At 44.2% G+C, this 25,000-nt stretch overlaps 3 protein-coding genes across 4 annotated transcripts in view; 2 read left to right on the top strand and 1 right to left on the bottom strand.

Moving 5' to 3' along the window:
* unc5b (unc-5 netrin receptor B) overlaps positions 1-3,243 on the top strand; it is a 98,837-nt gene extending 95,594 nt beyond the window's left edge. Inside the window, exon 17 of the mRNA XM_034681226.1 lies at positions 685-3,243. Coding sequence (XP_034537117.1) covers positions 685-850 — 166 coding nt within the window. The 3' untranslated portion in view covers positions 851-3,243. The remainder of the gene's footprint in view (positions 1-684) is intronic.
* An 8,367-nt stretch (positions 3,244-11,610) lies between these two features.
* On the top strand, positions 11,611-22,300 carry slc29a3 (solute carrier family 29 member 3). The gene is made up of 7 exons (XM_034682455.1): positions 11,611-11,727; positions 16,808-16,918; positions 17,008-17,427; positions 17,876-17,958; positions 19,229-19,455; positions 19,533-19,695; positions 20,845-22,300. Exons 3-7 carry the CDS (start codon positions 17,101-17,103, stop codon positions 21,467-21,469), a joined length of 1,425 nt encoding a protein of 474 aa, XP_034538346.1. The 5' UTR covers positions 11,611-11,727; positions 16,808-16,918; positions 17,008-17,100; the 3' UTR covers positions 21,470-22,300.
* An 819-nt stretch (positions 22,301-23,119) lies between these two features.
* Positions 23,120-25,000, bottom strand: part of psap (prosaposin) — a 16,687-nt gene continuing 14,806 nt past the window's right edge. For both annotated transcript variants that reach the window (XM_034681558.1, XM_034681557.1), the window contains 3 exons: positions 24,919-24,999; positions 24,004-24,111; positions 23,120-23,865 (listed from right to left, as the gene is read on the bottom strand). In XM_034681558.1, the coding sequence (XP_034537449.1) occupies positions 23,830-23,865; positions 24,004-24,111; positions 24,919-24,999 (225 nt within the window). In that variant the 3' untranslated portion in view covers positions 23,120-23,829. The remainder of the gene's footprint in view (positions 23,866-24,003; positions 24,112-24,918; position 25,000) is intronic.

The following is a 25,000-nucleotide window of genomic DNA, read 5'->3' as shown; positions in this document are numbered from 1 at the left end:
CCATCATGTTCTTCTTTATGTTCTTCCTCATGCCTCGCTCTCCTCTTCCTCTCCTCTTCCTCTCCTCATGCCTCACTCTGCTCTTCCTCTCCTCATGCCTCGCTCTCCTCTTCCTCTCCTCTTCCTCTCCTCATGCCTCACTCTCCTCTTCCTCTCCTCACTCCTCGCTCTGCTCTTCTTCTCTTCACTCCTCGCTCTGCTCTTCCTCTCCTCTTCCTCTCCTCACTCCTCGCTCTGCTCTTCCTCTCCTCATGCCTCGCTCTCCTCTTCCTCTCCTCATGCCTCGCTCTGCTCTTCCTCTCCTCATGCCTCGCTCTCCTCTTCATCTCCTCTTCCTCACGCCTCACTCTCGTTTTCCTCTCCTCTTCCTCACACCTCGCTCTGCTCTTCATCTCCTCATACCTCGCTCTCCTCTTCTTCTCCTCTTCCTCACGCCTCGCTCTCGTTTTCCTCTACTCTTCCTCTTCCTCTTCCTCACACCTCGCTCTGCTGTTCATCTCCTCATACCTCGCTCTCCTCCTCCTCTCCTCTTCCTCTCCTCACACCTCACACTCTCCTCTTCCTCTCCTCACTCCTTGCCCTCCTCTTCCTCTCCTCACACCTCACACTCTCCTCTTCCTCTCCTCACTCCTTGCCCTCCTCTTCCTCTCCTCACTCCTCACACTCTCCTCTTCCTCTCCTCAGGTACTTGAACTACTTTGCGACCAAGCCGAGCCCCACAGGTGTTCTGCTGGACTTATGGGAAGCTTGTCACCAAGCCGACGCGGACCTGGTCTCTCTGGCGACCGCGCTGGAAGAGATGGGCAAAAGCGAGGTGCTTGTTGTCATGACAACAGATGGGGACTGTTGATTGGTCAAGGAGCGAGAGCGAAAAGCAAGACTTTTCTTTTTCTTTTTTTCTTTGTTTTTCCCTCTCTCTCTCTCCACGCCGCCGCCGCCATGATGAACGTGAGAATATGCACACCCCGGCACGATTCAGAGCATTTTGTCTCCTCCACATGAACTGCATTACCTCTGCCTCATCTAACCCCCCCCCAGATCAGCCTCTGTAGCTACACACCGACCATAACCTATTCCCACGTGGGCCATCCAAGGATAACTGCTAACCTGATTCAGCTGGAATCCTCAATGTAGCATCTGTGAGATGTGAAAGCAATCTGAGGGTACGAAGGCGTAAAATGGGTGTTAAGTAATCTGTCAGCGCTGACGTTGACTGTCCTCGTGGAAGATTGAAAATTACACTCCTGTTGTATATATCTATGATACAGCTCCGGGACAAACACAACCATCCATGTATTCAACACAAGAAGACACACAACCACGACCACACAACAACACAAACGCTAACATGGGATTACCCGTGTTCGGTAGCAGCATGAAAGCGCATGATTGAAAACCATCTCACCTCACGGCAGAGGCTTTTTGTTTGCAGCGACTGACAGGCAGCACCGGTCTGTCTGCAACCTCCTCAGGCTACAGACGCACTCCAACACACACTCACTAAACGGCTCATGTATTGGCTCTACATCACTCGGGCTTGGATTTCTTTTCCAACCGTCAACAAACCTTACGGTGAGGACTGAAACCCTCGAAGTTTGAGGGCCGGAGCGGATCGCTGCAGGCTGAAAGGAAAACAACGCTGCCTCTCTGCTGCGATGTAGGCGGACGTCTTGTGAAGTCCGCTGAAGATTTGGCGGAGAACTAGACCGATTGACTCTTTATATTGTACCAACAAATGCCTCAAAGCCTTGGCATATCATTGCAACTCACAGGGGTGTTTCTCTTTCATCTCTCCTCGCGTTCCTCTGTCGCTCTGCCACACTCCTCCTCTGATCTGTCCAGAACAAACTGCAGGAGAGCTTTCCACTCATCCCTTAAAAGTTTCCTTTGGGGAACGCTCTTTAAGTTATTATCCATATTTGTGGATTCTTGTTTTTTTCACTGTCATTGCTGTTTAAGGATCACATAGAACCTGTTCTGTCATCTCTGCTTGACTTCTCAGCTGCTGTGTTTTATTTCTGAGGGGTGTACCATGAAGCCAGATTATGTGCTCAGCTTAAAGCCAGAGTTTGAGTCTTTCTACCTGGTGAGATCCTAAACTCACGCTGCACACCTCACCTGTCCTGGACGGAGATTTCTGCAGAGTCTCAGATTTAAATCTGGAGTGAAGCATCATCCTTTAACTAATTCTCACCCTGATGAAATCCTCTGAGAGCGACGCAGAGTCTGAGCAGACAGAATATGTTAGGAGACGACTTATTAAGCTGTGTCTTTAGCAACAGATGCAACAAGATGAATTCAGTTGGAGTAGCACAAAGTGTAGCATTGCATCCCATAATTCTACATGCATTCACTCTCATTGTTCCCTGTTTGCTTCAGGGTTTGAGACCGTCAGAGGAAACTGAAGTCATTTCTTCCTCTTCCTCATGATGTGATAGAATCCTGACTTTACTGCTGCATTATGTTAAAGCTTTAAGAGCTCCACTGTGAGCAGTTGTCCCATATGAAACAAATGGAGGCTGTGAGAGCGCATCAGCAGTAAAACCCTCGTATTAATTCACAAAATATTCATAAAGTTCTCTGCAGCGTTCCTCTCTCTCTCTGTTTTTGGGGAGTAATAACTTCATTGCTCATTTTAACAGCGGCACAATGATTCCCCTTTGTTCTGAGAACACGTCAAATGATTCGTTTAACACCTCCTGTTATTTGCAGCACGGTGTGCCTGCAGCAGAACGCCTGTTAACCCAAAGAGGTGATGTTACACCTGTTGATGTTCAAGGATTCTCAAGCTCGAGTTCATTAAAGGTGCTGTGAGGAGTTTGTCACTGATTTGAGAAAAGTCTCACTTTTATACCGATGCATCTTCACGACACTCAAGAGTTCTTCATTTCAGCGTCTGTGTTCAGAGCTCAGCTGCTAATGTTTGTCAGTGAGAGTAAATGATCAAGCAGGAGGAGTTTCTCTTCTTTAGATCATTTATAATGATTCGTCCTCACGTCTGATTCTGGAGCAGGATTATCAAACAGATGGAGGAACTCTACAACCAGAGCTCTGCTAGCTAAAAGAGTTCAGAATCAGAATCAGCTTTATTGTCGTTGTACAAGTACAATGAAATTTCGTCGAACTTCTCTCCAATTAAAGATAAGAATTTAACAAGGGAAGAAATGTTCATCAGAGACGACAGCTAGTTTATAATCCTCCTGTCAGCCACCACCTCCACAGGGTCCAGGACTGAGCTGGCCTTCTTCCCCAGTTAGTTCAGTCTGGCTCTCCTGTATCCTGTCCGCCCACAGCAGGTGAAATCCTTCCAATGTGGCGTTGGTGTCCGGTGTTAGCTCTGTTAGCATGATGCTACTCTGGTGCTGGGTTAGCTGGTCCACCTTATCATAGATAGATCTTACATTCCCCATAACGGTGGGTGGAAGGACAGGTCCATGTTCTCTTTAGCTTGCACCTCAGTACCAGCACGTCGTCCTCGCCTCCTTCTCCTCAGCTCGCAGGGAACATCGGGCCTAGCATCCTTAAGCATGGACATGCTACTGGATGCTAACAGCTGATCTCGTATGTAAACAATGTTACCATGGTTACACGCAGGATCTCCGGACACACACAGGAACAGAAACAGTTAAAACACCCCTGCAGACGTAGTCAGTTTGGTGTCCATGGCCAACAAATGAGTCCTTAAAAGTCCTGACAGGCTCCAAATACAAAGAGAACTAAACAGATAGAAGAACAACCAAGAGAGAGCTGCTGCAACAAGCACACACTCACACGGCGCCTAGCAATGGAAAAAACGTATAACCGGTTAGTTGTTGACTCTGCATCACGCTAAAAGTCTGTCTTAAACAAAGAGAGGTAACATCTGCATTCGTTAATTTGCTTCCACAGCAAACACACACTTTGGTAAGAGATGCATCTTTACCACACGTGTGATAGTGCTCATGGGAAATGCAGTTTTCATCCCAGGTCAGCACTCCCAATTTTGTCCAAAGGGGTCGCCATAATCGACACAAGATGAAAACTCCTCACAGCACCTTTAAGATATTGTACCTGTATTCATGCATTAGCTTCCACAACAACAGAGCCACATCTTTACCACAGAGGGTGACGGTGCTCATGGGAAATGTAGTCTACTCTGGAAAAACACACGTAAAAGTTCCTTTTAAGAAACGCAGGATGAGTCAAACTAGCTTGGTGGTGCACCCCTCAGTGGACGTCTCTGTTTTTGTGACTAACAGTCATGTTGTTGAGTTCTGTGTGTGTGACCATGATTAGAGGTTAATGAATCTTTCTGCTGTAACAGAGGGTCGCTCTTCAAAGATGAATCTCCCTGAATAGTTCAGACGATGGAGGCATAAATCAAATCAGCAGAAAGGGAGTGTAAAATGTACCTCAACACTAACTGTATTATGTTCCAGTTTATTCTCTGTGCAGCTCTCATCTCTGCGTCCATCACTCCATCCATCACCCTCTCTTCTTAATTTCATACTGAGTCGCCTGCTTTGTGGTCAGGGTCCTCAAGCTACTCCACATTATCAATATTGTCCTGTCAGTTATTGTTACACTGGAATTGAAATGCTGTCATCTGTGACTTTGTCATTATTTTCATTTCTGTCATTATTTTTTCTCCCTTAAAGCAAAAAAAAGTGTTCGTATCTTTGAAACCACAAAAACCAAAACACAGGCAGTATCCCTCCTCCCTCCTCAGCAGTGAGTCATGTCACTGTTTGTGTGAATGAACTGAGACATACTGTAAGTGTGTGTGTGTGTGTGTGTGTGTGTGTGTGTGTGTGTGTGAGAGAGTTGAATATGTGTGGGCAGGTGGGCGTGCACATGCAGTGTGTGCACGCTCAGGATCTGTCATCTCTCTTTGTAAGTGCTATGCAAGTACAAAAGAAAAGCGAAGCATTTTGACTTCTTTTGTTTCCTGGAAGAGTAATTCTATTTTTTCAGATCAGGGCATCGACAGGGTTTTGATTTTGTATCCCAAAGTGGTTTCAGAGTGTGGGGTGATGGGGGTACGTGTGGCCAATCCGCATCTGGATCAGAAGAAATGGATCACTGAACAAGGAAAAGCACATTTTGGAGAAAAAGAGAAGAAGTGGTGAGAAGCTTCATGAACTCACGCCCAGCAGGTCTTTGCCCAGGAGGAAATCTCTGAACACGGCCAGTTCAGTTCTTTGGACCCCTGATTACTGCAGGACTCTTTTCTCATTACAGAGACTGGCTAGCTGTAGACTTCAGTGTTTGTCTGTCCAGACTTCTCGAGTGTCTGTTGGATCTTTGGCCATCGCTCGGGATCCTTTACTCTGGAGCTGGACTGGATTCAGAGGAAAACTTTGCCTTTGTTCAAAAGAGACATTTTTACAAAAAACAAAATGGATTCAGTGACATTATTTTATGTCTGTAAAGTACAAATTGTAAATAAACGTCTAGCCTTCTTACCTGTAACTAAATATAATTTTTATGCAATAAATTATATTTCTTAGTTTAACAGAATGGTGTGCTTTGTGGTTATTCTGGATCACCTTCACAGGACGAACCCAGCAGTGAATTCCTCTTTTGTTTTCATCAGTTAAACCCTCCAACACAGAGACACTACCTCCCTCACCCTCACACCTCATTGGAAAATTCCCTTTAGGTCCATTTAGCTTTAAAAGCTTTTAACTGGCATGCTGTCCGGCTTTCAAATGAACAATGTTTTAGAGACACTAATCGTGTCCTTCATGGATTGACTCCGGGTTACATGGAGCATTCTTACCTTCTTTGTTTTTATGAGTGCAGGAAGTGTCAGGATTCATCAGATTAGACTCTGAGAATAAATATCCCATGGAGTCATCCGGGGTGAGCATGCACTGCAGTGCTTTTAACAGCAGGCACCTCCTTGCACCTGTTTCATTAAATGCACTGCTAATTAAGGACTGATGTGCCACCCTTCAGTGCATGAGTTAATTGAACCTTTTAATAATACGTAAAGTGTTAGAGCCATATAGCAGCTGAGTGCATGCTCGCTCCTTTTTACCTTACAGTGAATAAGTTAGATATGAGAACAAGATTTGAAGTAGTGAAGATATTTTGGGATGAGCTGAATGTGAGACATATCCAGGATGTTCACACGAGCTCACCCGAACAGACACATGAGGATATATAAAGTGAGAGTTCTAGAATACAAAGTTTACATCACAACACTTTGGATCCCATAAATTAAAGACAAGCTTTAAGAGAGACTCCTACAGATGTCTATAAATCTAGAATCTGCAGAGTAAGAGCGAGAAGTCCATATTTAATCATAATAGAAGAACAAAAACACTGGAGTGTATTTCTTGTGTAGATTTTTCTGCACAATTAGATCCGCTGTTGCCAGGGGGAAGCAGCCGTCGAGCAGCTGTGTCTTGGATAAGCTCAACATTTGGGCAGTGATTCACTCGATAATGATCAGTTTAGTCCAATCCTGTCTGCTCGCAGGGTTTCAGACAGCTGTGTACCTGCAGGTTTCCACTCTCCCTCTTTTTTTGCCTTCCCTCTGTTCAGTTACTGGCCCAAGATGTCCGCCACGAGAGGAATGTGCTCCTGCAGTGCGTGCGCTACGTTGTCCGAACTTCTTCGGCCTGGAAAGCAAAACGACAGAGGAGGATAGAAAAGACAAAGCGTCACCAGCGATCCAAAATGGAGAGCAAGAACGGAGGCATGAAAATCCATCAGAGAAAGCAGACACTGGTGATCAGGAGGATGTAGACACAAGTAACCAGATGACACAAAGCTGGCAGGACCAAAGTTTGCAGAGTGATCAAGTATGCACAGAACCATCAAAAGACTATGTGGCCTCGGCAGTGAGTGAGTGCTGAACGCTGAAGAGACGACTACAAGAGACTGCCACAGCTCAACCACAGATACCTCCAATATTTATGATGACCAAGTATGGGAGAACCCTGCTGCTGTTATATGAAATCTCACGGATGGATATTAATAAACCTTATTTTGTTGATCTTTATACTTTCAAACCCTTTTTTTTTTATTTTCAATGACACTTAGGAAAACCGGTCTCACAGTTCACAAGCAAGCTCTCTCAGATCACACCAACCTCTACAGAACCGCACTCATCTCTGCCCGCTCTGCATTCTACTCGGACATCATTCACTCTGGCTCCCCAAACCCCCGCCCTCTCTTCTCCACCATCAACAAACTGCTAAATCCAAAGGACAAGGTCTCTCAGTCATTTACCACAGAACAGTGCAATAATCTCCTGGACTTTTTCAAATCCCAAATTGCCAACATACACCAACAGCTCTCCACCACAACAATAACTAGCCCTGCTCCGCACCCTGCCCCCCCTCAAATCCCATTGTCCACCCTTGCCTCATTCTCACCTATAACAACCTCTGACCTCAACAAACATTTCTTAAACATCAAACTCTCCACCGGTCTCCTGGACCCCATGCAATCCTCACTTGTCAAATCATGTCTTCCCTGCCTCAGTCCTATTATCCTGGACATCATCAACTCTTCACTCACCTCTGGTACTGTTCCCTCCACCTTTGAACTTGCCGCCATCACACCCATACTCAAAAAACCTGGACTGGATCATGAAAAAATTGTAGTTCGACGACCTGGGATAGTGGTAGATGCTTCAGCCACTATTGTTATTGTTCCTGGCAGTGCTTATTTCAGCAGTTATTCTCTGCGTGAGACTAAAACTATGTGTAGGCCCCTCTCCTTTGGAATCATCTACCAGTCAGGGTCCGGGAGGCAGACACCCTCTCCACTTTTAAGAGTAGACTTAAAACTTTCCTTTTTGATAAAGCTTATAGTTAGAGCTGGATCAGGCTTGGACCAGCTTTTGTCATGCTGCTATAGGCCTAGACTGCCGGGGGAACTGGCACACTGACACACTGGGATCCTAGCTCACCTTCTTCCCCCCAACCCCCTCATCACTTACTTTTACTCTTCCTGTCCCATTAAAGTTACTAACCATAGACCTTTCTGGAGTCCCTGAGCTCCCTTGTCTCGTAGATTCCTCTGAGCTGCCGTAGACGTCCTCCTGCTGCGGACGATCTGGACTCCAGCGGCAACAGCTTCTACGACTCGTCTCATCACTATCACCTCTCTCTCTTACTCCCCTCTATCTGTCTTTCCAGACCCAACTCGGTCGAGGCATGATGGCTGTCTAACATGAGTCTGGTCCTGCTGGAGGTTTCTGCCTGTTAAAAGGAAGTTTTTCCTCACCACTGTAACTATCTAAATACTGCGATGTGCAATGCTCATGGTGGATTAAGGTGGGGTCAGACTGAGTCTTACCCTGTCTTGGTGTTGGGTCTCTGTTCATAATTTGACATAGAGTGGTCTAGACCTCCTATGTTTGTAAAAGCGTCTTGAGATAACGTTTGTTGTGATTTGGCGCGATACAAATAAAGATTGATTGATTGATTGATTGATATCAAAGGCACATACTCATCCTTCAGCAGTGATTTCAAAGAGCGCACCCACCCCTATTGGATGAAGTCAATAATTGGCGACAATGACCTAAAAGCTGATTATAGATACTTAAACTATTCTACATCTTCTTTTTCCTGTCGTTCCGAGGTCATTACAATAGAAACAATTTCCCTCCCCAGTCACTCATCATCAGACGACTCGGATTCAGATGACTCTATATATTATTCGGCTGAAGAGGAGGACTGGTTAATAGAGCTGGAGTCTGATTCCTGGGTGGTGACGAGGGAGGGGTAGAGGACGCGGCTGAGGGAACAGAGGCTTCCATGGGCAACACCACAGAGGCCCTCATCCACAGGACAACAGCAATACAGAGAGGCCTCCACCCCTCACCCAGCCGAAGAGGGAGGGGGATCCACTTGGAGCGCTGGCTACTGGCGACCACGGTGAGCGACTTCTTTTGACTTCTTCTGTGTCACCCTTTTGATATTGTCTGTATTCCATGCTTACTTGTCATGTGCTTCCAGATTCTGACAGAGAGGACCCAGCTGTGCAGTCAAGGACAGGCGGGGTGGGTGTGGCGCCTAAACAGATGAGTTCAGCTCTGGGATCCCTGATGGCCAACTACGGCTCTATTACTGAGAGTGAAAGTGACGAAGAACCAGTTCAGAAGTCACATTTAAACAATGATAGTTGCCATTATTTATGAGCTTTGATTTCATGATCATTATTCCTTCTGATTTAGCCATCCCCATCCAAAGAGCCAAGGACCTCGTGCAAGAAAACACAATACCGCCAAACTCCCAGAACGGAGCTCCCTCAAGAGGCCAGGACACATTTTCACCAAGAACAGAAACTTCCAAAGCCTCCCAGTCTGACTGTGCCGCTCACACACCTCACAACAGAAGAGGAAGAGGGGGGAGAGGAGGCAGGAGAGGGAGGGGTGGTAGAGGAGGGTATCAAGACACGCCACAGACACGCCATCCGACTCTACTTGAGATGGTAAGGAGGGGCTTGTGAGATTATTCAAAAATCAAAGGATAGGTTGTGAAATCCACTTCTCTCCACTTATCTGAGATAAGTGGAGAGAATAGGTTTTCAGGTGAGTGTATGTTTGACTGGAGTCCAGTCAAACATACACTCACCTGGTGACATGTTCCACAGGAGGGGACAGTCTGTGTGTATTTATTGTCTTTTAATGGTAGTTTTCATATCTCAGGGAGGTGCAGTGAAGCTCTACTGGATATGCTGTCCTATAGTGCCCTCTACTGGTAGATTTGATTAATAACTTTATAAGGCACTGCATAATCAAAGTGGGTTATATTGTGTTTTAAAAGATCAGATAAGATCCTCCTTTATTCATCCAGCAAAGAGGAAATTCATGGATCTCCAGCAGCAAACAAGAAGGTGTACAGAACAAGAATTTAACAAGAATATATAAAGGAAAGAAATGTCCATCAGAGACGACAGCTTGACCATAATCCTCCTGTCAGCCACCACCTCCACAGGGTCCAGGACTGAGCTGGTCTTCTTCCCCAGTTAGTTCAGTCTGGCTCTCCTGTATCCTGTCCGCCCACAGCAGGTGAAATCCTTCCAATGTGGCGTTCAGAAATATTATTATATATATTATTTAAATCATATTTAAATATTAATTTTAGAAGTGTATATTATATATTTTATATTAAGTTATATTATTTAAATAGTTTAGTATTATTTTATATTAATTTATATTATTTATATTATTTAAAGGCACTATGAGGAGTTTTTAACCAGCTGAGCAACAGACTGAAACTGACACTGATGCCTCTTTATGACCTTCAAAAGCAAACAAAACCATAAACAACAACACTGATACCTTCTCTGTTTTCATTTTGAATACCTAAAACCACTCAGAGGGGGGAGGTGTCAGACCACATGATGACATTTGGCTTTAGAAACATCCTTTTTTGTCTGTTTTCATGGCAAATAATCACATTGAGTGATACATCTGTCTGTTAAAAACCAGCAGGGTGAGGTTTCTGTTGAAAGCACTGCTTTTGCATGTACAGAACAAGAGATAAGAGGGATCACTTTGGCCACAAGGGGGCGCCAAAATTGATATAAATCCAAAGTTCCTCACAGCAGCTTTAAATAATATTTAAAGGAAATATTTCCAATATATCTGTTTTGAATGCTTTAGAGTTTAAATAAATGTGTTGTGTACAAACAGCTTCAGTGTGATTTTATGAGATAAATATATTTTATAACTGTGAAAAGGCAAATTTATGCAGCATGATTTCTGTAACTGTAAACTTTCAACTATTACGTACTCTTTTAATGGTGTAACGATTGATATGATGTCCTAAATATAGGTTTCACATTATTAGTTATCATTACTTAACATGAAATATACATAACTTGTAATATTGATCAATAAGTTTTGGTTTTTATTTTCAGGGATGTATGGCGGAAGTGGTGTTGTTGATGCTTCTGGTGGTGCTTTCACGTGGTGTCAGAATAATCGGAGAACGTATAACTCACTGGGAAAGCTCACATGAATGCTTTCACAAGTAGAAACAAAAAAATGGGAATGTTTGGAAAATGTAGATATTTGGCCTGCAGAGTTAACAGAATGTCTGTCTTATTAAGTACCAACAAACAAACAAAACACCAAATCAAATCTGTTTGTTTTGTATCTAATTTGTCAAATATGTATATGTTTTTTGGCATAAAGCTAAAAAAAAGACACTTCTGCATGTAGTTACACTGTACATTATAAACTATAAATTAAATGTACCCGTTTTGTCACATTAAAGAATGATTAACACTTCATGACCTAATGTCTTATTCTTATTCTTTATTCAGATCCCCATTAGCTGCCACTAACACAGCAGCTACTCTTCCTGGGGTCCATATAAAACAAACATAACATACAAAATATACATAAAATACAAAACTAAAAATTCTACAAACATTACAAAGAAAAACTGTGAATGCTATATAGAAATAAAATACAAAAAACAGAAACATGCTACAGACATGAAATACAACAACTGAATATGCTACAAATGTAAGATACAACAACTGAAAATGCTACAAACAGAAAATACAGCAGCTAGAAATGCTACAAACAGTAAGGTAGGTAGGTCTTGGAAACATCTTCAGAATTCCGAGCGTCTGAGAAGTACATGAACGCAACATGAAGAAGGCTGCGGGTCAGCTGACCGGAAGTGCAGTTTGCTGTGAAATGGATTTCTGTGTCAGTCTGACACTTTTAGAAAACACTGAAGCAACAACCAGAGAGACTCCAACACTGAGGTGAGTTTACACTCCACATAATGAGACTTTGATTTCTCACAGGTCAGAGTTATAATCTGTGTTAGGTCGATTTAAGGACAGTTTACAGCTTCACAGCCTCTCATGTTAGTGTTCCGGTTGACTGTTTGTACAGTTGTGTCCTCTCTGATGTAACACAGCTTCACTTTCATATCTTAAAACAGAGAGAATATGAAGAGTGATTTATTAATATTATAAGCACTAAACTTTAGTCCTGTGTGGGGGGATCAGAGCCATGCTGCAGGGATTAGTCCCTCTCATTGAAGTCTGTGTAATCTCTTTTATTGAGTAAGCATCATGTGAACACTGGTTCCTCATTAGGAGCACACATGACGCTTTAAGATGCAAGCTCAGCTTTGTTCTGTCATGTTAGTCTCTCCTTTCCTTCATGTCAGTCTCTCCTTTCCTTCATGTCAGTCTCTCCTTTCCTTCATGTCAGTCTCTCCTTTCCTTCATGTTAGTCTCTCCTTTCCTTCATGTCAGTCTCTCCTTTCCTTCATGTCAGTCTCTCCTTTCCTTCATGTCAGTCTCTCCTTTCCTTCATGTCAGTCTCTCCTTTCCTTCATGTTAGTCTCTCCTTTCCTTCATGTCAGTCTCTCCTTTCCTTCATGTTAGTCTCTCCTTTCCTTCATGTCAGTCTCTCCTTTCCTTCATGTCAGTCTCTCCTTTCCTTCATGTTAGTCTCTCCTTTCCTTCATGTCAGTCTCTCCTTTCTTTCATGTCAGTCTCTCCTTTCCTTCATGTCAGTCTCTCCTTTCCTTCATGTTAGTCTCTCCTTTCCTTCATGTCAGTCTCTCCTTTCCTTCATGTTAGTCTCTCCTTTCCTTCATGTCAGTCTCTCCTTTCCTTCATGTTAGTCTCTCCTTTCCTTCATGTCAGTCTCTCCTTTCCTTCATGTCAGTCTCTCCTTTCCTTCATGTTAGTCTCTCCTTTCCTTCATGTCAGTCTCTCCTTTCCTTCATGTCAGTCTCTCCTTTCCTTCATGTCAGTCTCTCCTTTCCTTCATGTCAGTCTCTCCTTTCCTTCATGTTAGTCTCTCCTTTCCTTCATGTCAGTCTCTCCTTTCCTTCATGTCAGTCTCTCCTTTCCTTCATGTTAGTCTCTCCTTTCCTTCATGTTAGTCTCTCCTTTCCTTCATGTCAGTCTCTCCTTTCCTTCATGTTAGTCTCTCCTTTCCTTCATGTCAGTCTCTCCTTTCCTTCATGTCAGTCTCTCCTTTCCTTCATGTTAGTCTCTCCTTTCCTTCATGTCAGTCTCTCCTTTCCTTCATGTCAGTCTCTCCTTTCCTTCATGTTAGTCTCTCCTTTCCTTCATGTTAGTCTCTCCTTTCCTTCATGTCAGTCTCTCCTTTCCTTCATGTCAGTCTCTCCTTTCCTTCATGTCAGTCTCTCCTTTCCTTCATGTCAGTCTCTCCTTTCCTTCATGTCAGTCTCTCCTTTCCTTCATGTTAGTCTCTCCTTTCCTTCATGTTAGTCTCTCCTTTCCTTCATGTCAGTCTCTCCTTTCCTTCATGTTAGTCTCTCCTTTCCTTCATGTTAGTCTCTCCTTTCCTTCATGTCAGTCTCCCCTTTCCTTCATGTCAGTCTCTCCTTTCCTTCATGTCAGTCTCTCCTTTCCTTCATGTTAGTCTCTCCTTTCCTTCATGTCAGTCTCTCCTTTCCTTCATGTCAGTCTCTCCTTTCCTTCATGTCAGTCTCTCCTTTCCTTCATGTCAGTCTCTCCTTTCCTTACCTCCTTTAAGAAGAAGAGCACGTGACAGACTGAGAGTCTGTTTATATCAGAGGAACAGAGAAGTGAGAGCACGTGCAGGTGTGACTGCTGAGTGTCATTAAATCAGAGTGATGGATGGATGGAGGTTTCCTTTGGTGTGTGTGTGTGTGTGTGTGTGTGTGTGTGTGTGTGTGTGTGTGTGTGTGTGTGTGTGTGTGTGTGTGTGTGTAGTGTTTTTGTTTATCAGCACTGTTGTGAAGGCAGTGGAGCATGCGCACTTCAGTCACAGACAAATTGTGTATCTTATCATATCCTAAAAATGTTGCTTTTTTCCAGATGTGTTTATTTTAATTTTTACACATCATATAGAGAAGATCAATGTGAACAAAAATAAACAGATAAGTGAATGAATAAGTTAAGAATAATAAATAATAATAATAATTTAAAATAAAAAATTGATAAATAGAGAAGAGAAAAAATATATTGTGAAAATACAATAAAATAAATAGTTTAATATTTAAAAAGAACAAAATACAAAAGTTAGAAATAAAATAGTAATAGAGGGCATTATTATTATTTTTTAAATATTTTATTTATAAACATTTTTATATATTTATAACAACATACATTTAAAAGAAACAAAAAAAAAGATAGAAAACAAAACTTTCCCAGTGAGTAATGAGCTTGTTGTTTATTTAATTTATTTATTTGTTTTTGTTTTTATTTCTGTTTGTTTGGTATCATTATGTCTTTCTTTTGTCCTTGGCCTTATTACTACTTTTTATGTGAAACTTATTTGTTTTCTGTATTATTTTATTTCTTCCTGAATTTTGAACTTTCTTGAAAACAATAAAAAAAAAAGTGAATTATGATAAGAAAACAAAACAAACAAACAAACAAACACTGAGATAAGGTGTGCAACTGTATCAGTCCATTCATTGAAGTAGAGTCTGCAAATAAATGGATGACCAGAAGTAGAATCCTCAAAGAGCAAGGATTAGAGAATATCACAACTCAATATCCTTCAGGTTGCAATACTGTGCAGATACAGTATACTATCATAGTTAGTGTCCAGACTGCTCCTTCTTCATTAGAGTGTGTTATTAATCCTCATATAAATCAGACTGTAATAACAGTTTATGACTAACTTTAGAGTAACAAAACAAAAAGAGACAGGACTCAAATACAAACTAAAAACAATAACAGTTGCAGTTCGAACATTGTGCAAGAACAATACATGACAATCTGCAATAACGTTATAATGATCAACAAGAATTATAAAGTGCATTTAAGCTATATATCACAGATTTTATGTCTCCTGCTGTTCTGCACATCTGCATGATATCTATGTTTGCAGCATGTTTCTCCTGAATCCAGAATAAAACACTAAACTGGTCCCAGTTCATCTGAGAGTATCTGATAGTTCAACTATTAAAGCAGTGTGTTAAAGCATTGTCATTATTCTCCATCCAACAGGTAAATGTTGACATGCTGAGGGAGAAAGCATTGATTGATTTATTACATTAATTCAGACATTAAAGAAGTGTTTGTTGTGAATGCTCGTATCACAGTAACAATGATATTTAAATTAAGTGTGCAGTTTTTAATGTGAAGTAGCACATCCTAACAGACATACCTATAAATAGATGTTTTAAAATAAACCAGCAGATGTAAGAAAGGCGAAGTGGTTCATGTCTGTGTGTGTGTGACACGTGAAGACACGTTACAGAGCCTGACCGAGGGAAGAAAGACCTCCTGTGTTCCTGGGTTTTATTTGAAGGGGGGAGGAGGATGCTCCTTGCTCCTCAGATTGTCCAGAGTGCTGTGAAGCAGGCAGGAGACTTAGTCCAGGATAGGTAGCGGTCTTGCATTCTGCAGGCCTCCCTGGTCCGTCAGCAGATAAACACTCTCAGTGTTTGTGTGAAATGCAAAGCCGTGACTCTGTTTACTGGTTTCTGCACGCTGCTGCCACATCGTGAAGTCCCTGATGAGACAGAGAGGACAGTTCAATATGTTCATGTTACATTCCTCATCATCTGAATCATCAGGAGTTCTTCTCTAACTCATGTCACCTTGAAATGATTACCTTTCATCTGTGCAGAGACAGAGACTCTGTTTGGAGTAAGAGAGGGGAGAAAGAAGAGGAAAGGTAACACAAAGAAAGATTAACAAACAACACAAAATAAAACTAAAGCAGACAAAGAGAGGCGCAGGTTGACTTCTCACTTTAAGGGTCAGGTGGACCTCAAGTCCTTAATACAGTCTAACCACACAGAGGCTCCTCTGCCGTGTAGGATGGGAGGTTTCTCATGAAGAAGAGAGAGAGTGGCTTCATCTTGGGAAAAGTTTTGTCCTCTTGCAGGACACAACCTTTGATTTCAGAGCGACACATCAGAGACATGCAGACGTTTGATTTCCTCTTAGATGTGACAAATCAAAAGTTCTGCAAGTTCACAACAGAAGAGCATGTGTGTGCATGAACATGTGTGTTTATAAAGAGATAAACTTAGAGTAATATTAGTAAATGTAAGCAGAATCAAGTCAACTTTATTTATACAGCACATTTAAAAACAACCAGTGTTGGCCCAAAGTGCTTTACAAGGTAAAAAGTACATGAAGACAACAATAAACAACATATCAGGATATTACTGTCCTCCTCACGAGGAGAAGGCCAAAGAGAAGAGATGTGTCTTCAACAAAGATTTAAACACTCATCAGAGGGGGGCCAATCTTAATTGGAGTGGTAAGCCGTTCCAGAGCTTGGGGGGCCGCTGCTGCAAAGGCTCGGTCCCCCCCCCTGGGTTTTAAGGTGACTTTTAGGCACATCCAGGAGCAGCTGGTTTGTTGACCTCAGTGTAGATCATCCAAGTAGGATGGTGCCAATCCATTTAGGGCCTTGTAAGTTAAAAGTGCAATCTTAAAATCAATCCTGTGACGGACTGGGAGCCGGTGGAGAGCATGCAGCACAGGTGTGATGTGCTCCCTCTGCTTCCTGCCAGTCAGGAGGCGAGCAGCAGCATTTTGAACAAGCTGCAGGCGCTGAATAGACGACATGTCTAAGCCCACATACAAAGAGTTACAGTAGTCAAGCCTAGAAGTTATAAAGGCATGCACCACTCTCTCTAAATCCTTGGGAGGGAGATAGGCCTTCACCTTAGCTATGAGTCTCAGCTGGAAGAAGCTGGACTGAACCACAGAAGAGATTTGTTTTCCAAATTTGAAGGCTCTGTTGAAATGAACACCAAGGCTCTTTACAGAGGAGGGAACATTTACTGTGAGAGGGCTGAGAGTGCTCCCATTGAACTGTTGGAGCTGTTAACTGATGAATGAATTATGACTTCTCTCTCTGCAGCATCACAGGATCTGGATTACTGAGCTGATCTCTACCAGCTGCAGCTCAAAGTCTCTGCAGACGATGGCCTTCCAGGACTCAGCCGGTCTTTTCCTCTCTGCAGGGGAACATGTGAGTTTAATCCAAACACAGCTTCTTACAGTCATATCATTTCATCCTGTTTCTTATTCACAGCATGTTCCTCTTCTTCTCTTTCACAGCTCTCTATTTAACACGCCTCACTCTTCTTCCCTCCTCCTCCTCTTCCTCCTCCTGTCTTCACCGTCTGAGTGTCCTGCATCCTGTCTGTGAACATGGACCCCACAGAGTCCATGCAGCCCAGTCTGAACTCAGCCTACATCCCGTCTGTCATCGGGAACCACCACCACGCGTCCGAGGATGAGGACAGCGAGGACACGAGTCCGTCCGCGTCCCTCCTCCCCAAACACTCGTCCGTGCCTCTGGCAGTCCGCTACAGTCCAGAGGACTCGTACTGTCTGGTCTACATCATCTTCTTCCTGATGGGGATCGGCTCGCTGCTGCCCTGGAACTTCTTCATCACCGCCAAACACTACTGGCTCTACAAACTGAGCAACAACACTAAAGAGAGCAGCGACCAGGAGCAGCGTTCAGACCTCAGCGTGAGTCAGAGGGACACACACACACACACACACACACACACACATCTTCTGTCTGCTCACAGGAAGGTGCTCCTCTGTGTCTCTGTGCATCCTCCTCATGGAGCTGTGACGGTCCTGTCAGTGATGTGAGGACTGACTGTCCTTCACATCTGACAGGAATCAATTCCAACACATTCAGAGAGACCAGGACGCAGCCTGTGAGGGGCAGCTGAGGTGAAGAGGAGAGAGAGGTTAAGTCAGGTCGATAAAGCCAGTCGATCTTCCTCTTCAGACGGACTGTAAACGTTTCACTCGTTCATTAAAGCTGGATTTATTTAACCACAAGAGAAAAGCAAACAGAAGAGGGAATCTCCTCTCTCCTTTCACTTCCTCTAAGTGTGTGTGTGGTTATTTCAAGAACTTGAGTTTTTATTCTGAGCCTGTTTGTCTTTTCTCTGACTCTTCACAGGATTACTTTGAAAGCTATCTCACCATCGCCTCCACGGTGCCCTCAGTGCTCTGTCTGATACTCAACTACTTTTTAGTCAACAGGTAATCCCTCATCCACACACACACACACACACACATGCATGCACACATTTTATCCCACATCTTTTCCATATGAGGGTTGAGATGTTTTGGCGTTTAGGACCAGCATCTCTGCAGCAGGATACCTTCTCACTAACTGTCTTACAAGTCTGTGGCAGAGTCACTTTCATGCTGCAGCCCTGAGGCCTGCTGCAGCAGCTCTGTGCACGTTGTGTCTTAAGTTAGTGTGAAATGTCAGCACTGAACCAGGTTGTGTCATTGTTTGGTTGAACCATGCAGGCATCAGGTTCATCTTTAAGAGTGGAGCGTGACGTCCAAACAAACCAAAATGTTGTTGCAGAAATGATTTCTTTTTCTTTTTTAAAGATCTGTTTATTTTGATTTTCACACATTATGTTCAGACAGTCAGGTTCAAACATTCAGGCTGTTCATGTTTTTCTTTTTAAAGGAAGTGAAAATAGAAATAAATTCAGTTTATCAGGAGTAAAAATAAATGATGTGTGTGTGTGTGTGTGTGTGTGTGTGTCTGTCTGTGTGTGTGTCTGTGTGTGTGTGTGTGTGTGTGTGTCTGTGTGTGTGTGTGTGTGTGTCTGTGTGTGTGTGTGTCTGTGTGTGTGTCTGTGTGTGTCTGTGTGTGTGTGTGTGTGTGTGTCTGTGTGTGTGTGTGTCTGTGTGTCTGTGTGTCTGTGTGTATGTGTGTGTGTCTGTGTGTCTGTGTGTGTGTGTGTGTGTGTCTGTGTGTGTGTCTGTGTGTGTGTGTGTGTGTGTGTGTGTCTGTGTGTGTGTGTGTGTATGTGTGTATGTGTGTCTGTGTGTGTGTGTGTGTGTGTGTGTGTGTGTGTCTGTGTGTCTGTGTGTCTGTGTGTGTCTGTGTGTGTGTGTGTGTGTGTGTCTGTGTGTCTGTGTGTGTGTCTGTGTGTCTGTGTGTGTGTGTCTGTGTGTGTGTGTGTGTGTGTGTGTGTGTGTGTGTGTGTGTGTCTGTGTGTGTGTGTGTCTGTGTGTCTGTGTCTGTGTGTGTGTCTGTTTGTCTGTGTGTCTGTGTGTGTGTCTGTGTGTCTGTGTGTGTGTGTGTCTGTGTGTCTGTGTGTGTGTCTGTGTGTCTGTGTCTGTGTGTGTGTGTGTCTGTGTGTCTGTGTGTGTGTGTGTGTGTGTGTGTGTCTGTGTCTGTGTCTGTGTGTCTGTGTGTGTGTGTGTGTGTGTGTGTGTGTGTGTGTGTGTGTCTGTGTGTGTGTCTGTGTGTCTGTGTGTGTGTGTGTGTCTGTGTGTGTGGCAGGCTGTCCTCCCATGTGCGGATCCTGTCGTCCCTCTTTGTGATCCTGGCGGTCTTCGTCCTGACCACGGTCCTGGTGAAGGTGGACGTGTCGGGCTGCAGGATGGACTTCTTCTTCGGGACCCTGGCGAGCGTGGCCGTCGTCAGCGGCGCCTCCAACCTGTTCTCCGGCAGCGTGTTCGGGATCAGCGGACACTTCCCCATGAGGATTTCCCAGGCTCTCATTTCAGGTAGGTCTCCACCTGGGTCCCTCACTCCCCCCCCTGTCAGAGTATTTTCATGAACCGAGGTCCTCTGCTTCCCTCAGGCCAGGCCATGGGGGGCACACTGAGTGCTGTGGCATCCATAGTGGACCTGGCGGTGGCGAAGGATGTGACGGACAGCGCTCTGGCTTACTTCCTGACAGCTGACTTCTTCATCCTGCTCTGCATCGCCACATATCTGCTGCTGCCCAGGCTGGCATACTCCAGGTGGGTCCCAGTCTGAGGGACTCTGGTTCCTACAGACGGATACGCTGCAGAGTCAAGACCTGGTTTAAGAGCTGTGTGTGAATCATCTGTCCCTGTTCAATCAATCAATCTTTATTTATACAGCGCCAAATCACAACAAACTTTATCTCAAGACGCTTTTACAAACAGAGCAGGTCTAGACCACTCTATGTCAAATCCTGAACAGAGACCCAACACCAAGACAGGATCAGACTCAGTCTGACCCCACCTTAATCCACCATGAGCATTACACCTCACAGTATTTAGCTAGTTACAGAGGAGAGGACAAACTTCCTTTAACAGGCAGAAACCTCCAGCAGGACCAGACTCATGTTAGACACACATCTGCTGAGACCGTGTTGGAGAGAGGGATAGAGGGAGATGAAGAGAGAGAGAGATGATAGTGGGGAGACGGATAGTAGTAGTTGTAGCAGCTGGAGTCTGGACCACGTCCACAGCAGCAGAGATCCAGAGGAACCTACGAGACAAGGGAGCTCAGGGACTCCAGAAAGGTCTATGGTTAGTAACTTTAATGGGACAGGAAGAGTTAAAGTGAGAGACAGGCAGAGAGAGGAGAGAGAGGGAAAGACAGGATCCCAGTGTGTCAGTCTGAGCCTACAGCAGCATAACTAAGACCTGGTCCAAGCCTGATCCAGCTCTAACTATAAGCTTTATCAAAAAGGAAAGTTTGAAGCCTACTCTTAAAAGTAGAGAGGGTGTCTGCCTCCCGGACCCTGACTGGTAGATGATTCCAAAGGAGAGGGGCCTGATAACTGAAGGCTCGACCTCCCATACTACTTTTAGAGACTTCAGGTACGATGAGCAGGCCTGCATGTTGGAGCGTAGAGTTTTAGAGGGGTAACAGGGTGCTATGAGGTCTGTGTTGTTCTTCTTATGACCACTAGATGGAGCTGGAGTTAAATTATGGTAGAGTATTTGTAATAATTCTGCTCTCCCTCTTTGTGTTTTCATAGTTTGAACTGAAACAGTTTGATTCATGTCAGCCCTCCTGCACAGATTTAATAAATCCAGTCTTTGGTTCTTAATCTCTGCATGACTCCTAGTTTAACAGATGAAGTCTAAAAGAAAGGAGTCTGGTGATTCTGAAACCCTCATGTCTCCCTCCTCCAGATACTACATGCTCGCAGCATCAAGTCCAGCACTGATATCTGAAGGAGGAGCAGCAGACGGTGCAGCGAGCAGACTCTCCGTCCCCCCTCTGAAGCCCATCCTGAGGAAGACCTGGGTCCTCGGCCTGTGCGTCTTCTACGTCTTCTTCATCTCCATCATGGTGTTCCCCGCCATCTCCTCTGGGATCCAGTCCGTCCACAAAGACAGCGGCAGCCCCTGGACCACGACTTACTTTGTGCCCCTCACCAGCTTCCTGCTGTACAACGTGGCAGACTTCTGCGGCAGGCAGGCCACGGCCTGGCTGCAGATCCCCGGACCCACCAGCAGGGTCCTGCCGGTGCTGGTGCTCTGCCGCTCCATCATGGTGCCGCTCCTCGTGTTCTGTAACTATCAGCCCAGAGACCACATCCAGACCGTGCTCTTCACCCACGACGTCTACCCTGTGGTCTTCAACTGTCTGCTGGGCCTCACTAACGGCTACCTCGGGACTCTGCCCATGATCTACGGCCCCAAGGTGGTCCCCAGGGAGCTGGCAGAGGCCACAGGAGTGGTCATGTCCTTCTTCCTCACTCTGGGCCTGGCTGTGGGGTCGGCGTTCTCGGTTCTCATCGTGCACTGCATCTGATCAGACTATCAGGCAGGGACCTCATCAGAGACAGAGCTGAAGGATTCAGCAGACTGTAGCTGATGAAACCAGGACCAGGAGGATCCTCTGCTCTGAGGGAACGTGCCTCTAAAGAGCGTCTCATTCCCACTTTTACCAAAAAGCCTTAACTCCTCTTTAACTCACTTTAATGCTGCATTCAGGGGCTCCTGGGACGTTTGAGCTCTCATGTTGGGAAGCTATTCTGACTTTGGTGTGTTCAGCTTTAAGTTGTGATGTGGAAACAACATAAATGGTACAAAGTTAACATGTTTACTGACTCAGAGTGAATCCAGGTTGTGTTTACATCAAACGGTAACGATGATACACGTTACAGAAAGTTTCTCCAACTTTCCACGCCGTTGTTTCAGAGGTGCTCTGGAGAACTTCCACATTCAGGATCTCCTTTTCTAATGAATCTCAAACTAGACGTGCGGTCCATGAGGGACTTCTTCTGTGTACTCAAGTTTTTACTACTTACATTCAGACCAAATACTAACGTGTGACAGAGAGGGATTTATTTTGTTTTCAGCTCAACTTTAATATCAAGTCCAAAGAGGATCCACGTCCAGAGGGAAGCAGCTGAAACACCGTGGCTTATTCTTTCTGATCCGTGTTTCATCTCATGACTTTATCAGACTTTATAAACACTTCCAGTCAGAACTCTTTAATCGGTTATAATCATGAACTTCAGAAGTAGAGAAATGATGTAGAAGATGTGTCGCAGGGTGCTTTTTGAAGATAATCTGCAGACTTCATGTAGCTGATGTTTTGTAATGTAATCATTGCACAATAAAAGTTCTTTAAATGACACAGGAGTCACACAAAATCAAACTATGTGACCCGTCACAGCTCCAGATCTGATCGGTTTCTATTCTAGTCAATGTGTTAACTTCCACTGGATCAGATTCACAAGACTTCTATGTGTGCCGGATGCCGGAGCACGACGCATCAATCTCAACAGAGCAGATGGAGCGGGACAGGAAGTCACTTAACTACAACAACAAACCAAAGTCATGATGAGCGGAGCCAGGCCTGGAGTCAACAGGTCAGAGGTTTTCAGAGGACCAGAAAGACAACATGGATGAGGAGGAGATGAAGAGGAGGAAACCTCAGTCACATGACTCCAGCTGTCCGGAGGTCCCGCTCCATGCTGCATTCTTAAAACACAACCGGTGGGTGTTGATGGATGAGAGAGCATGGAGCTGGACCGGACATGGATCTGGTGGAAGTCTGATGTTAGAGTTTTGATAGTTTGTTAATTCTGATTGGTTTGTGTTGTTTAGTAACTGGATGTCTTCATATTGCTGTAAGACAAGTCTACCTATGAGTATAAATAAGGTAACCTGAACCTGACATCAGTCGGATTAGCCTCCCCTGGATGTTGAGCTTGTAGGTGGAACCTCAAACTGAAAGTACCTCAGTGATGTTTTAATTCCATTTGACTAAAAGGTCATGATACTTTTGACTTGTCAGCGTTGTTACCACTTGGATCTTTAAGAAACAGAACCTGGATCTTTTGAAGGTTCGGTTTCTAAAAGCTCCATTGAAAGTCCGGACCGGACACAGACCTGGTGTTAGTCCTGTGTCAGAATGACTCTGACTGATAAGAAATGAAGGTAATAACACAGATTGGATTGGGATCACTTTAATTGTTAAAAATTCTCAGATCAACTGACAGTTGGCTCAGGCTTTAAAGCGGACAATCAAACAGGAGATGCTTTCTGTACGTTAGAAAGGCAGTGATTTACAAACAGTAGAAGAGTGCAAACAATGGGAGGTGACAGAGAGGTAAACTCTGAGACTAATTACCTCCAAACCCGCCCCCTAAAACAACAACACACATGTTCTGTCTACAAAATGTAGATCTGTGGAAGGATCAGAGACTGCTAAAAGAAAAGCCTGTCGAGTCAGCAGTCGGTCCGTCCTGGGAGAGGGAATCAAATGGAGCTGGGGGGGGGGCAGATCAGAGCGGGGGGCCTTCTGACGCCGGTCTTTATTATACAACATGAGTTTGTGATCTAACACCACAACCAGCAAAACGGGCGAGGACAACCAAGATGATTCAAAGCCTGACAGCGAAGCAGTGACGGGCCGAGCTGCTGTGAACTATACACACAATCAATCCTTTCATTTCCCTCCCCACCCGCCTGGAAACACACAACAGATCCAGTCCCTTTCCACCATGACATTATCCACAATATCAAAGTTAATTTACACAAACTGCAGTCATGCAAGTCCATTAAAAAGAAAAACAGGACACAAATTAAAAGTGGAAAGCAGCACTACAGTTGTTTCTTTTAATTCCCTACAGGTCAGTTTGTGCTCCTCCTCCTCCTCCTTTATACCCACACGTGACGTTTGCAGTGAGCCACAGCCTGGAAGACAGGAACAACGGGTTAGACAGGACCCACAAACATGTTAAAAATCAGAAGAGCAGAGTCAGGTTTGATGATTTGGAATACAGACACAAAGGGAGTCATTTAGCAACCAGCATCAGAGACTGGAGGACTCACATTGCACCGGGTCGCTGTCTGGATGTTCTTGCACCAGAATGCCGGCCCCCAGCTGCACTGCTCTGTTCCCAGCAGCCTGCGCAGGGTCTCAGGACACGCTCCCACTTTCTGTTTCACACAAACACACATCTCAGAAACTCCCCCACTGTGAGAGGCTGACATGCTATAAAAATATAACAAACATGTAATTACACCCCCAGCCACTTAAAAAGGGAGGGCACTAGTGAGCCTTAAACACTAGTTGCCACCTGACGTGATAGAAGAAGAAGACAGCATTGAACAGCAGATCATGTCTTTAACTTTTAACTTCATTAAATAAACTTTCAGGATGAAGGTAAAGGAAGAGGACAGAGAAACTTCTGCTGTGAACACGTTTAATGTCCATCTCGACCGTAGGACAACTGAACACTGAATAACCATGATGCATTCACTGTACTGTGGGAAACTATCATTCTGCCTGTAACCCTTAGTAATCTTAAAGGGGAGAGCACAACTCAAAACAATACTCTATAAACTGATACACAGGAGACAAGTTTACATGTTTTTGTTGTAAATTTCAATCAAATTAAGGAAATAATCTCAACCTGAGAAAATTAAGAACTAACTAAAACTTTCTAATAATCTGATCTTCCATTAAAGACCTGCTTCCTGTTAACACCGTCAGAAATGATGGATTCAAGAAGTTCATCAGAAACTGAATCCAGATACAAACTAACAAACTGTCTTCAACTTTCACTCAGGAGCAAAAATCTGACTTTACATTTAAAATAATGATTTGATATTTATCATGATAACATCATTTTCAATATCGCCCGGCTCTAATGCTACTCACTGAAGTTTGTTCCTGTAACAACTGTCACTTATTAACAGTGAAGATTACATTATGTTTGCTTATGATGAATAGGTTTGGTTTACCATGCACACAAAGTCTGGGTCCAACATCTGCAGCAGCAGCTGGATGAGCATCGGCTCATATTGTTCCACCATTTGGTCACAC

The sequence above is a fragment of the Notolabrus celidotus genome, chromosome 4 (genome assembly GCF_009762535.1).
Source record: "Notolabrus celidotus isolate fNotCel1 chromosome 4, fNotCel1.pri, whole genome shotgun sequence".
NCBI classification, from domain to species: Eukaryota; Metazoa; Chordata; class Actinopteri; order Labriformes; family Labridae; genus Notolabrus; species Notolabrus celidotus.
Note: the sequence above shows the minus strand (reverse complement) of the source record. Positions and strands in the feature narration are given on the sequence as shown.